Source organism: Micromys minutus (assembly GCF_963924665.1).
Source record: "Micromys minutus genome assembly, chromosome: 6".
Lineage (NCBI taxonomy): Eukaryota > Metazoa > Chordata > Mammalia > Rodentia > Muridae > Micromys > Micromys minutus.
In genome coordinates, this window is record NC_137975.1 from 74,168,469 (window position 1) to 74,178,196 (window position 9,728).

The following is a 9,728-nucleotide window of genomic DNA, read 5'->3' on the forward strand; positions in this document are numbered from 1 at the left end:
TTAAGGCAAATATGAAAATGACCTTGGGTGGGTATTTTTAAAACTACCAATTTCCTAATACTTAAAAATGTACTTTTGCTTCATAGTAAACTGGACTTTCATTATAAACATATTACAAGGGCAGCGTTTGTGTAATTTCATTTCTACAAAAAGTGGAGGGACACCGAAGTTTTGCATCGCAAGGTCATCTTGTGAAAAGGTGAATGGCTCTTAAAAGAGTCTTTAGATATGTTGACATTGAGTTGGTGCCGATTTTATTTGCCCTTGGCCTTGTGGTGGCTCTCGGTCTTCTTGGGCAGCAGCACGGCCTGGATGTTGGGCAGGACGCCGCCCTGCGCGATGGTGACGCGGCCCAGCAGCTTGTTGAGCTCCTCGTCGTTGCGGATGGCCAGCTGCAGGTGGCGCGGGATGATGCGCGTCTTCTTGTTGTCGCGGGCCGCGTTGCCCGCCAGCTCCAGGATCTCGGCCGTCAGGTACTCCAGCACGGCCGCCAGGTACACCGGGGCGCCGGCGCCCACGCGCTCCGAGTAGTTGCCCTTGCGGAGCAGCCGGTGCACGCGGCCCACGGGGAACTGCAGGCCGGCCCGGGACGAGCGGGTCTTGGCCTTGGCGCGAGCCTTGCCGCCCTGTTTCCCACGTCCGGATATTAAGAAAGGGACAGAAATAAGATGGGGAACTATTCTTTGCAAGTACTAAATGTTTTCCGAGTAAGTCGGAATAATGGCAACCTTATTGGTCAAAATCTCCTTCTATTGTCCAATGGGAGATGCGATTTCAGCTTCCTTATTTGCATAAAAGCTTATCCCTTTTAGGGCATTATTCTTATCCAATCAAAAGTAAGAGCACTTGCGCCCTCATTTGAATTGGAAGAGTATAAATACTATGCGTCAACTTTGCTTTCCTACCTTTTGACCCTCTAGTGCTTACTTTTGACAAAAATGCCTGAACCTTCTAAATCTGCCCCAGCTCCTAAAAAGGGGTCTAAGAAAGCGATTTCTAAGGCCCAGAAGAAGGACGGCAAGAAGCGCAAGCGCAGCCGCAAGGAGAGCTACTCGGTGTACGTGTACAAGGTGCTGAAGCAAGTGCACCCCGACACGGGCATCTCGTCCAAGGCCATGGGCATCATGAACTCGTTCGTGAACGACATCTTCGAGCGCATCGCGGGCGAGGCGTCGCGCCTGGCGCATTACAACAAGCGCTCGACCATCACGTCCCGGGAGATCCAGACGGCCGTGCGCCTGCTGCTGCCCGGGGAGCTGGCCAAGCACGCGGTGTCCGAGGGCACCAAGGCGGTCACCAAGTACACCAGCTCCAAGTGAGTTCCTGCAACTCACACCGAACCCAAAGGCTCTTTTCAGAGCCACTCACATTTCTGAACAGAGTTGAACTCTTATTCTTACCTTTAGGTATTTTTCCAGTTGGTTATGGCCTAGTGTAAGGGCATTATACTTACTGCATGCGCACAGTGCTATCTCTGAAGGAGTTGGCCTGTAGTTTATTCCTTAAAAGGTTTAGGCCCCTGCTGTAAAGTTGAAGTCTTGATCCTACATTCAGGGTAGGACATTCACCTTGGGTGTGTGGAACACAGAAGAGTTAAAAATACATGGAGCCATTTAGCTTTTTTGTAAACCACTGTTGATTTGACAAGGCTTCCAAAGTAATTGCTAAAACAACAAAAGAGAAAACAAAAACCTGGTAAAGGTTGACCAAGAGTCAGTGACTCCAGCATTTAGGCTAGGACAGGAAGTGCGAGCCAGATGGGGCAAAAGAGTTACTGCCTTAAGTTTGCATTTTCTTTTTTTTTAACTGGCTCTGAGAATGCTTGGTGACAGGAGAAAATAACGTTTTTCGGAATTTTTTTGAACGTGTTTTTAAATATTTTATCCATGATACAGTACTTCACCCTGCTTTCTTATTGGCTTCTGATTACTTGAATATGAAAGCGAGGCTTTTGAAAAGGATAGGCCAAGGCTTCAAGAGCTGTTAGAATGCTTGGCAGTGGTGATACATTCCTTTAATCTTGGGAGACAGGCTGGTGAATTTCTTCAATTTGAGCCCACCCATTCCTATAGAGAAAATTCCAGGACAGCTGGGGCTTAGCACACACAAAAATAACATGGTTGAAATTCTTGTCTTAGAAACATTTGTGTGTGTGTGTGTGTGTGTGTGTGTGTGTGTGTGTGTGTGTGTATGTGTGAGCACCCTGACAGCAAAAAAAAAAAAAAAAAAAAAAAAAAAAAAAAAAAAAAAGCATGCAGTAACTGAAACTTTACTTACCTCAGGAGTTGCCATTTGGAGGAAAATCAGTTAATACTCTCACCATTCGTGAACTGGTATCTCAAATTAGGTATTATTTTTTCTGTTGTCTTCATACCTTTCCCTTTTTTATTTTCTGTTCCTTTCACATGAAAAGACATGAAGACTTGATGTTTTACATAAGATCATGCCATATAGGAAGAAACAATAACAAATATTGAAAAAATAAGGAAGGTCTTCAAAGAAATAGGTGGCAGAAAGTCCAGACTGTTCTTTCTCTGATGAAGCAAAATCTATAAACAGGAGCTGAGAATGTCCGAGTTACTCTGGCTAATTTATAGTCAGGAAGATGAAGGGTTCTCAAATCTGCCTTCAGCGTCTTTCAACGTATTTGCAATTAAATGCAGAAGATAAGATTTTTATGCCGCTTAGAATGACATGAAACTTTGGGTCTTCTTACTTTACCTTTCGAGAGCTGTGATAATGGGACTTTCTCAGCCCTCCCAGAGCTTGCTGCAGTGTGGAACCTCCATTCCACTTAAGGCATGCTGTGTAAGCCTTTCCCACTCACATTCCCAGCAGTGGTTGTTCGTTTGTCTTTATTTTTGTTTCTGTTTTTGGTTTAGATTGTTTATTCTATGTTTGTTTTTTTCTCAGTTTTGCTTTTGCTTTGTTCTGAATGCTTAAGTCACATGTGAGTGAATGTGTTGTCAAGGTTTTTCATTGTCAGTTCCTAAAATTATGCCACCTGCTCATTAGTTAAAGTACAGGAGAGTACCAGCACTTTCAAATCCAGACAGTCTATAAATAGTGAGAATACAGTGTGAAACTTCTCACTGTAGCTCTGAAAACACCGTATTGGGAATAAGAGTTGTGGGGTTTCCAGATTCCATGATATGCACGGGATGTTTCCATACTTCTTCTGTAGTTGCCTTTCCAAAGGGTTAGTTCCATTCATCCGAAGTGCCATCTTGCTTTCCAGAGCTTCCGTACTGTTAATCTTCTGAATCTTTTCCACAGGGAAAGTGTCTCATCACTGCTATTCATCGGCGAGAAGTGTTTACGACATTTCTTCCTTCATGATTTCATGATTTTCCTATTTTTTTGTCTCCATTGATGGAAATAATCAGGTTTTGCAAATAATTCTGAAAATAGCAGTGCCAGACACAAGGCCTTTTTTTGTGAAATCCCCCTTAGTTGCCTGAAGATACACCCTCAGAAAAGTGCTCAGTTTTGACAAATCCCTTCTATAAGCCGAAGCAGGGACTGTTCATTACAGGAAGGACGAATGTTAACACTAGACATTGCTGTCTGTTCTTTGTTTAATACAACCGAGCACCTCTGTAATAATCTTTTATTTAACTTGCTTACGTGGTTAACTCTGTGAAGATAACACCACAGAACCACCCCGATTCCACTGGATTTTGACATAGATTAAGCATCCAGTGGTTTACACCATGTTTCTCGTGATGCCCCCACACTGCTCATGTATCTACGTTGTTCTCTCCTATGTCATAGACCAACATCATCAGACACTGAGTCAGGAGATGGGTTGCTGCCTTTCCACTTAGCATCTGGCTAGGCACAAGAAGTAGAAGGGGAAGTAACAGGGAATTTAGAAAATGGTTAAAATGTTTTTTTATGTTGAGTGAAAAAGAAAAAAAAAAACAAGAGCATTAGGGGATAGGATGGCCTAGGTTTCCAGGAGCAGCTGAATCCTTAGTCTCGTTCCTTCTGGCGGGCCTTGGACCAAAGAAATGATGTTTTCTCCTTGAGTACAGATATTTCATCATTGCTTTCTGGCCATTTGGATAAGGTCACGTGTAGATGTTTCCTGTTTTCTCCAGTCACCAGGACATCAATGGCTTCAGGTGCACATACTTCAGGCTCGCACCGGACACAGGTATTGCAGCTCCTCCTTGGTCAGTGATGGGACATGCTCTCCTTTTCCTCGGTCTCCATGTTCCAGGCAGTGTGAGGACACTTCAGCCATAGTACAGAATGGTTTCCATGCATTTACTTTTCCTTTGAGATCTGCCACAAGATTTGTGGAGCTAAGAGGAAGCCTGGCATAGAACATGAAAAATATGTTCATAATCTGTTACGAGGAGCCCACCAAAGACGACCAGTCTGACACAGTTTGTAGCCAATTACATTATTTATTTCTGGAAGTAAGACCCACAAACTGGTAGCTCTGCTGCCAGAGGGAGGATTCTGTTGTTGTTGTTGTTGTTGTTGTTAGTAACAAGTAGTTTTATAGAAGCTAGGTTAGCAGGACGATCTTGACCTCTGGTTCATAAAACATAGCTTGGTAATATCCTATGAGATTCTACATCATGATTGAATTCTCAGTAAACCTGAAATGGCCTTATCAGGAATACATGGTGTGGGAAGCTCTGCACTGTCTTTGCTTGTCACAAAACCACAACTCTAAACCCTGAAAAATGACCAGTGACTCCACAACACAGAACAGCTCAGAAACACTCATGCTCTGTATTTGAGAGTTTTTAAGAATGTACCAAGACCTGGGAAAAAAAAAAAAAAAAAAAAAAAAAAAACCTCAGTTATTTGTATTTAAAGAAAAGCTGGAAAAGGAAGTAAAAAAAATTTCTTGACTATCAATTATGGCAACCAGAGGTATAACCATAGAACCTATACTTTTATATTTGTTAAAGTAAAATCTGAAAAATAAAAATGACAGAAAAGAAAAAGAAAACCTCAGCGCCATATGCAAATGAGGAGATCAAATACTTATTGTGTATTGGGTGATTTTAGTAACCAATGGGAGAACCAGAAACTGAATACCTCCAGTTAGTATAAATACTTGTTGTTCGACCTTAAGACTTACTGCTGATCTACTTTTTCTTTTTTGATAATTTACTATAAGCAGTTATGTCTGGACGCGGCAAACAGGGCGGCAAGGCTCGCGCCAAGGCCAAGACCCGCTCGTCCCGGGCCGGCCTGCAGTTCCCCGTGGGCCGCGTGCACCGGCTGCTCCGCAAGGGCAACTACTCGGAGCGCGTGGGCGCCGGCGCCCCGGTGTACCTGGCGGCCGTGCTGGAGTACCTGACGGCCGAGATCCTGGAGCTGGCGGGCAACGCGGCCCGCGACAACAAGAAGACGCGCATCATCCCGCGCCACCTGCAGCTGGCCATCCGCAACGACGAGGAGCTCAACAAGCTGCTGGGCCGCGTCACCATCGCGCAGGGCGGCGTCCTGCCCAACATCCAGGCCGTGCTGCTGCCCAAGAAGACCGAGAGCCACCACAAGGCCAAGGGCAAATAAGCTGTCGGACTTATGTTTTCATAGCCTGACGCACAGTTCTCCGAAACAAAGGCTCTTTTCAGAGCCACCTACATTTTCCAAGGAATGAGCTGCCACTGCGTATCGTTACCAACAGCCTTATCTTTTTTTAGTAACTTGTTCCACACCGTAAATTTTACCACGCTTACGTTTACTGTATAGGTGAAACCTTCCCATAAGTGCAACTTTTATACATATACATGATAAATCTGGGGGCCAAACATTAAGTGCAACTTGTACACCTAATAAGTTTGGGTACCATGTTTGTTACACATGTGTATACCTCTCAATTTTCTGCAGCACAACAGTACTTAAGGTTACCTCCCCTCAAAGTTGAGGTTCCATTCTCGGCTGGTTTTCACTAGTGTAAGTTGCCTTTTTGAATAGGTATCGGGCTCCAAACATTTTGTTTTGCAAGTGTTGAGCTGTATTCTCATCTAAACTATCTTTTGAGAAATTCACAGAAGCTTCCTAGATTAAATTTCGGTTTATTTGTTTGCTTATCTAAATTTAGTTTTTCTAGGCCCGAGCCAATTTGGTGTCTAGGTACTCATATAAAACTTGTCCACAGTAATACAGACTACAGCGTAAAAGAAACAAAGATGGGAGAGGTGGATAGTTTGTGTGTCCTGAAGGTGTATTCTAATGAGGCTTTAGGAGCAGAAGCGGACCAATCCCAACGATGCGCGGGCCCCTTTGAATGTGCTGCGGTCCAATAGCGGAGAGTCTGATTGTATAAAAGATGGACAGCGACTGACCCTGTTCAGTTGTGTCCTCTGTCAATTCCTTCCTAAGGCAATGGCGCGTACCAAGCAGACCGCTCGCAAGTCCACCGGCGGCAAGGCCCCGCGCAAGCAGCTGGCCACCAAGGCCGCCCGCAAGAGCGCCCCGGCCACCGGCGGCGTGAAGAAGCCGCACCGCTACCGGCCCGGCACCGTGGCGCTGCGCGAGATCCGGCGCTACCAGAAGTCGACCGAGCTGCTGATCCGCAAGCTGCCGTTCCAGCGCCTGGTGCGCGAGATCGCGCAGGACTTCAAGACCGACCTGCGCTTCCAGAGCTCGGCCGTCATGGCCCTGCAGGAGGCGAGCGAGGCCTACCTGGTGGGTCTGTTTGAGGACACCAACCTGTGCGCCATCCACGCCAAGCGTGTCACCATCATGCCCAAGGACATCCAGCTGGCTCGCCGTATCCGCGGGGAGCGGGCTTAATTAATCACCAAGTGAGTGCAAAGTGGGACCCAAAGGCTCTTTTCAGAGCCACTTAAAATTTCTGTGAAATCAGCTGTTGACATTCTTACAGAGACATTACTGTGTACAAAGACAGTTTAGTAAAAAACCTGTTATATACCAGGCTATGTCCTGCCTGTTCAGATTTCAGATGCTTTATCCCTTTATTCAACATTGTACTACCTTTAAACTGAGAAAGTCCGATAATGAAATCGCCAAGTACTCAAAAGTCAAGATGTCCTGCCTTCATTGTTTACCTGCAGCGTTTCTGGCGCTGTCCTGTTACATAGTTCTCACTCCAGTTCTGGGTTCACATATTGGGCTCCACCCTTTGTTCTGGTACCTTAACAGTGCAAAGTGTGCACTCTGTTTTTGCTCTTACTCTCCTTGTAACAATTTTAAATATTTTCCTGTTTTCACGTAGGTGCTGGAGAGTAGGTAATTTGCTGTAGTGTCTCAAGTACAATAACTGACATAATTGAATATTTCAAGAAATAGAATACTTGTTTTGGTTTTTGCCCCATATTTCTGAAAATTAAACTATAGGGTCCCCTCAAGGATGACAACCTCTCATTACAGACATTGGCTCCCAGCCCCTTTTCACTATTTTCTTACCTATAACACTGCCAATATTGGGAATGGGAACAGAGAACAAAATTCGCAAGTTTTAACTAGAATAGGTGATTTGTGTGGCTATGTGTTACAGGGATATTAGTAACAAATACAACAATAACATAAAACCCGCTTACAAAAATAGTATGTTAAGTGTTTGTACTCTCTGATGTTCCTCCATAGCCCTAGTGAGGCAGCAGGATCACAAGTTTGAACTTCCCTTTTGTTACAGGATGAGTTCACAGATAGCCTTCATAGTCTAGTAAGGCCTTGTCTCAAAATTAGAAGAGACTGGGGTAGAGGTCAAAGGGCACCACACGTGCTTAGCATAGCTAATCAGCAAAAGGAACAAAGGAAGGAAGGTCTATGTCCAGGTATTTGATTTCTGAGAGGCTGCTGTAGACTGTTGGCCTGGCAACCACCCACCATCCACACATGGTGTCTCACGGTGATGGTGTCTCTTGAATACTCAGTATTTAAATATTTGGTTTTAGCTGTGCTTGCTTTCATGTCCCCAGTGTAACTTTTTAATACATTACTTCCCTCTGTAAGAAAGCAGTGTGTAGAGTACAGTGGGCTGAAGGGAGTGAACTTGTCATTTCCTCTGTAAGAATCCGATAAGCAGTTTTCAAATAGTCTGGCTCTTCTTGCCTCAGCATCCCTACCAGAACCATGCATTTAAAAAATAGGTTCTACATACAGTCTTCATTTATTTGAGGCTTTCATAGAATTTCACAATATCTAATACATAAGTAAAAAATGAATCTGGCAATATCTAATAAATAAGTCATAAATCAGTAATGAATACTTGAATCTCCGTTCAGAGTCCCCCGTGATAATCCAGCTGCACGTGGGAGTCTCTGGTGGGAAGCTTGCTCAGGCTCCAGTCCTGTCATGAGGGCCTTGTGCCATCTGAGAGGAATCATCTCTTCATTTGAAAATGAAGTCACTACCATCTATCTTTTAAGATGATCATTAGAATGTATTCCAATGTATAGTTTCAGTTTTTCTAAGCCATATATTATGTGTTTTTAAATATAGATTTAAATTCTTAAGTAACCCAAACTGGCTTCTGAAATTACATCTTACTTGGCATCAATTAATTACAAAGAATCTGCTCAGTTTATCAATTATCACCAAGTATTTAAAATCTTTGTTTCTTGCTGTGGTCGTTCTTAACAAGAAAAAACAGTATGGTTCAAGAACTCTCCCTAGAACCGGGAGGGGGGGAACCAAAGACAAAACAAAACCTTTACACTGCCTGGTTTTGTGTCAACTTGACACAAGTTGGAGTTATCACAGAGAAAGGAGCTTCAGTTGAGGAAATGCCTTCATGAGATCCAGCTGTAAGGCATTTTCTCAACTAGTGATCAAGGGGGGAGGGCCCAGCCCATTGTGGGTGGAGCCATCCCTGGCCCAGCCCATTGTGGGTGGAGCCATCCCTGGGCTGGTATACCTGGGTTCTATAAGAAAGCAGGCTGAGCAAGCCAGGGGAAGCAAGTCAGTAAGTAACATCCCTCCATGGCCTCTGCAACAGTTCCTGCTTCCTGACCTGCTTGAGTTCCAGTCCTGACTTCCTTTGGTGATGAACAGCAGTGTGGAAGTGTAAGCTGAATAAACCCTTTCCTTCCCAGGTTTCTTCTTGGTCATGATGATTGTGCAGAAATAGAAACCCTGACTAAGACAACCTTCTTCAGCAGAAGGCTGAATGAGAATCTTGTGGGCCAAGCCACCAGGCAGTACGGGCCAAGTGAATTTCAAATTTTGCTCCAATCATGTTAATCTTTCTTCAGTGTTCTCCCATAGCCTCCCACACTTGCCTCTCCCTACTCCATTTGGAATAACACAGTGCTTTAAAAATAATTTCTTTAGTAGCCTTGTCCTGTAAGTTATATAAAAAATAATTTCACCAAATACATCCTTGTGCCCAGATGGAGGTTCTAAGTCTGAAGTTTACCTTTATCAAATATATATAGATATATTTGAACAGATAATATGCCTTAGATATTGGTTGTTCCAAGATCCACCATAAATATGATTACTGTCCTTCAGGTAGCACACACAGAGTGATGTTAGGCACAGAATAAATTTTACAGCTAGTACTCTTGAAGACAACAGGTTTTTGGTTTTTTTGTTTGTTTGTTTGTTTTTTAAATGGGGATTTGTATTAAAGTTGGAGGCTCTTAGAGACAACGAGGAAGTCAAGGTTCGGGTCCACAGTAAAATCATACAGTGGCACATGCCTGCCACTTGGCTCTGAGCAGACTGAGACCAGAGAATTACATATTCCATCTAGGGTTGCATAGCAAGACTCTTCTGGAATAAAGGAA

The 9,728-nt window shown here is 44.0% G+C and overlaps 4 protein-coding genes across 4 annotated transcripts; 3 read left to right on the forward strand and 1 right to left on the reverse strand.

The window, feature by feature from the left end:
* Positions 1–254: 254 nt before the first annotated feature.
* Positions 255–858, reverse strand: LOC308422073 (histone H2A type 1-B-like; the record flags this gene model as incomplete). The annotated part of the gene is made up of 2 exons (XM_080918531.1): positions 255–692; positions 847–858. The coding sequence occupies 2 exons, from the start codon at positions 856–858 to the stop codon at positions 255–257; spliced, it is 450 nt and encodes a 149-aa protein (XP_080774657.1).
* An 80-nt stretch (positions 859–938) lies between these two features.
* LOC308421256 (histone H2B type 1-B) lies at positions 939–1,319 on the forward strand (the record flags this gene model as incomplete). Its single annotated transcript, XM_080917551.1, has 1 exon — positions 939–1,319. One exon carries the CDS (start codon positions 939–941, stop codon positions 1,317–1,319), a length of 381 nt encoding a protein of 126 aa, XP_080773677.1.
* A 3,829-nt stretch (positions 1,320–5,148) lies between these two features.
* Positions 5,149–5,541, forward strand: H2AC4 (H2A clustered histone 4; the record flags this gene model as incomplete). Its single annotated transcript, XM_080918036.1, has 1 exon — positions 5,149–5,541. The coding sequence occupies one exon, from the start codon at positions 5,149–5,151 to the stop codon at positions 5,539–5,541; it is 393 nt and encodes a 130-aa protein (XP_080774162.1).
* An 816-nt stretch (positions 5,542–6,357) lies between these two features.
* Positions 6,358–6,768, forward strand: LOC308421513 (histone H3.2; the record flags this gene model as incomplete). The annotated part of the gene is made up of 1 exon (XM_080917913.1): positions 6,358–6,768. The coding sequence occupies one exon, from the start codon at positions 6,358–6,360 to the stop codon at positions 6,766–6,768; it is 411 nt and encodes a 136-aa protein (XP_080774039.1).
* Between the last annotated feature and the right edge of the window lie 2,960 nt (positions 6,769–9,728).